This window comes from Galeopterus variegatus, unplaced genomic scaffold, assembly GCF_000696425.1.
Source record: "Galeopterus variegatus unplaced genomic scaffold, G_variegatus-3.0.2 Scaffold764, whole genome shotgun sequence".
NCBI lineage: Eukaryota > Metazoa > Chordata > Mammalia > Dermoptera > Cynocephalidae > Galeopterus > Galeopterus variegatus.
The window spans coordinates 63,171-64,757 of NW_007726875.1; the positions used below are offsets into that span (position 1 = coordinate 63,171).

At 57.8% G+C, this 1,587-nt stretch overlaps 1 protein-coding gene across 1 annotated transcript in view; it reads left to right on the plus strand.

The window, feature by feature from the left end:
• The first annotated feature begins 446 nt into the window (after nt 1-446).
• A1BG (alpha-1-B glycoprotein) overlaps nt 447-1,587 on the plus strand; it is a 23,074-nt gene continuing 21,933 nt past the window's right edge. The window contains exons 1-3 of the mRNA XM_008572197.1: nt 447-739; nt 818-853; nt 955-1,233. Of these exons, the coding sequence (XP_008570419.1) occupies nt 706-739; nt 818-853; nt 955-1,233 (349 nt within the window). The 5' untranslated portion in view covers nt 447-705. The remainder of the gene's footprint in view (nt 740-817; nt 854-954; nt 1,234-1,587) is intronic.

Genomic DNA, 1,587 nt, shown 5'->3' on the forward strand with positions numbered 1-1,587 from the left:
CCTGGCAGCAGGCTATAGCCACACGAGTGACCAGTTCAGGTAACTGTCCACAACCAGAGAACATGTCATGAGGAGAGGAGAGAAGCACATGTCTGAGCTGAATCTCATGGATGCAAATCTGACCCCAGATCCACGGTGGGTCACACAGTGCAGAATTAACCACCAATGGGGAAGGGACCTCGGCTGCCAGGAAGAGCGAGGATGTGCCTCCAGACAGGTGGTGCAATGGCAACTCCAGAAGATCCACACACAGGTGAACCCCACCTTTGGGGTCACGTGTGGGGTGCAGCATGATGGGGAGGGGCCATGCTGGGCTTCAGGGTGAGCCCTGGCACTGCCCACTCAGCCTCAGCAGCCCAGGACTGGACGGGAGAACACTAAGACCCCCTCATAGAAAAGGGTCTCAGTGCTGATCGGAGGATGAGATACTCTTATCATCATTTTGTTATTCATTATTAGTTTAATTGATTAGTTTAGCTTAGTTGATTAATTATTATTATTGATTGTCATTACTGCTGAAGCTTCTGAGGTTCTGAGTGGCCTTGGAGTTTGCCCTTTGTCACCACTACATGCAGCCCCTGCTCCCTCTTTCCAGGAAGGACAAACAAAGGAAGCGGTCAGTGCCCAAATCCCCACCCCCCACCCCCCTCACTGGGGCCTTATCGCCCAGACACTCGCCGGCTGCTGGAGTGAGATGTGACCATCATGTCCATGCTAGTGGCCTTCCTGCTGGTCTGGGGTGAGGCGTGCCTGGGCCTGGGGTTCCCTGGGGTGGGAGGGGGCAGGAATGGGGACCTCACAGGTGCTGTCTCCACAGGTCTCACCCTAGGCCCAGCGACTGACGCGGCCACATGTGAGTATAGGACTGGGGTCTGGGGATGGCAGGCCACAGGCAGTGGGTGAGCCCCTGTCCCTGCAGCACCAAGCTGACCCCTGGCCCCCCGCCCCGCATAGTTTTTGACCCCCGGCCCAGCCTGTGGGCAGAGTCTGAATCGCTGCTGGAACCCTGGGCCAAAGTGAGGCTGACATGCCAGGCCCGCCTGGAGACCCTGGATTTTCAGCTATTCAAGGATGGGGTGGCCCGAGAGGTTGTGCATCTTGGCTCACCTGCCATCGAGCACAAGTTCCTGCTGGGAGCAGTGACGAATGACACCCGGGGCCTCTACCGTTGCCACTCAGGCATGGGCACAGGATGGACTGAGCTGAGCAACCTCCTTGAGGTGACAGGAACAGGTAAGCAGGAGCATTAATGGGGGGCCAGGAGGCAGTGGAGAGGAGGCTGATGGGGGGGGGTCTCCTTTCTTCCACGTCACCTGACCTCTCTGAGCCTCAGTTTCTCCATCTGTCAGTTCGGGATGGTGTTTGTACTGACCCTAGAGGGTTGTGGGGAATAAATGCTGAGTCCCAGAAAGTACTTAGGGCAGGCCTAGCACACGGTGCAACCACTGCACACTTCCTCTTGCTTTATGCCCCGTCTCCATCTGCTCCTGCCTCCATTTCCCCCAACAATGTCCTCCATCCCCCTGTCTCCCTCATGTCTTCATGACTGCGCGGGGGGGGGGGGGGGGTCCACCGGCGCGCCGGGGC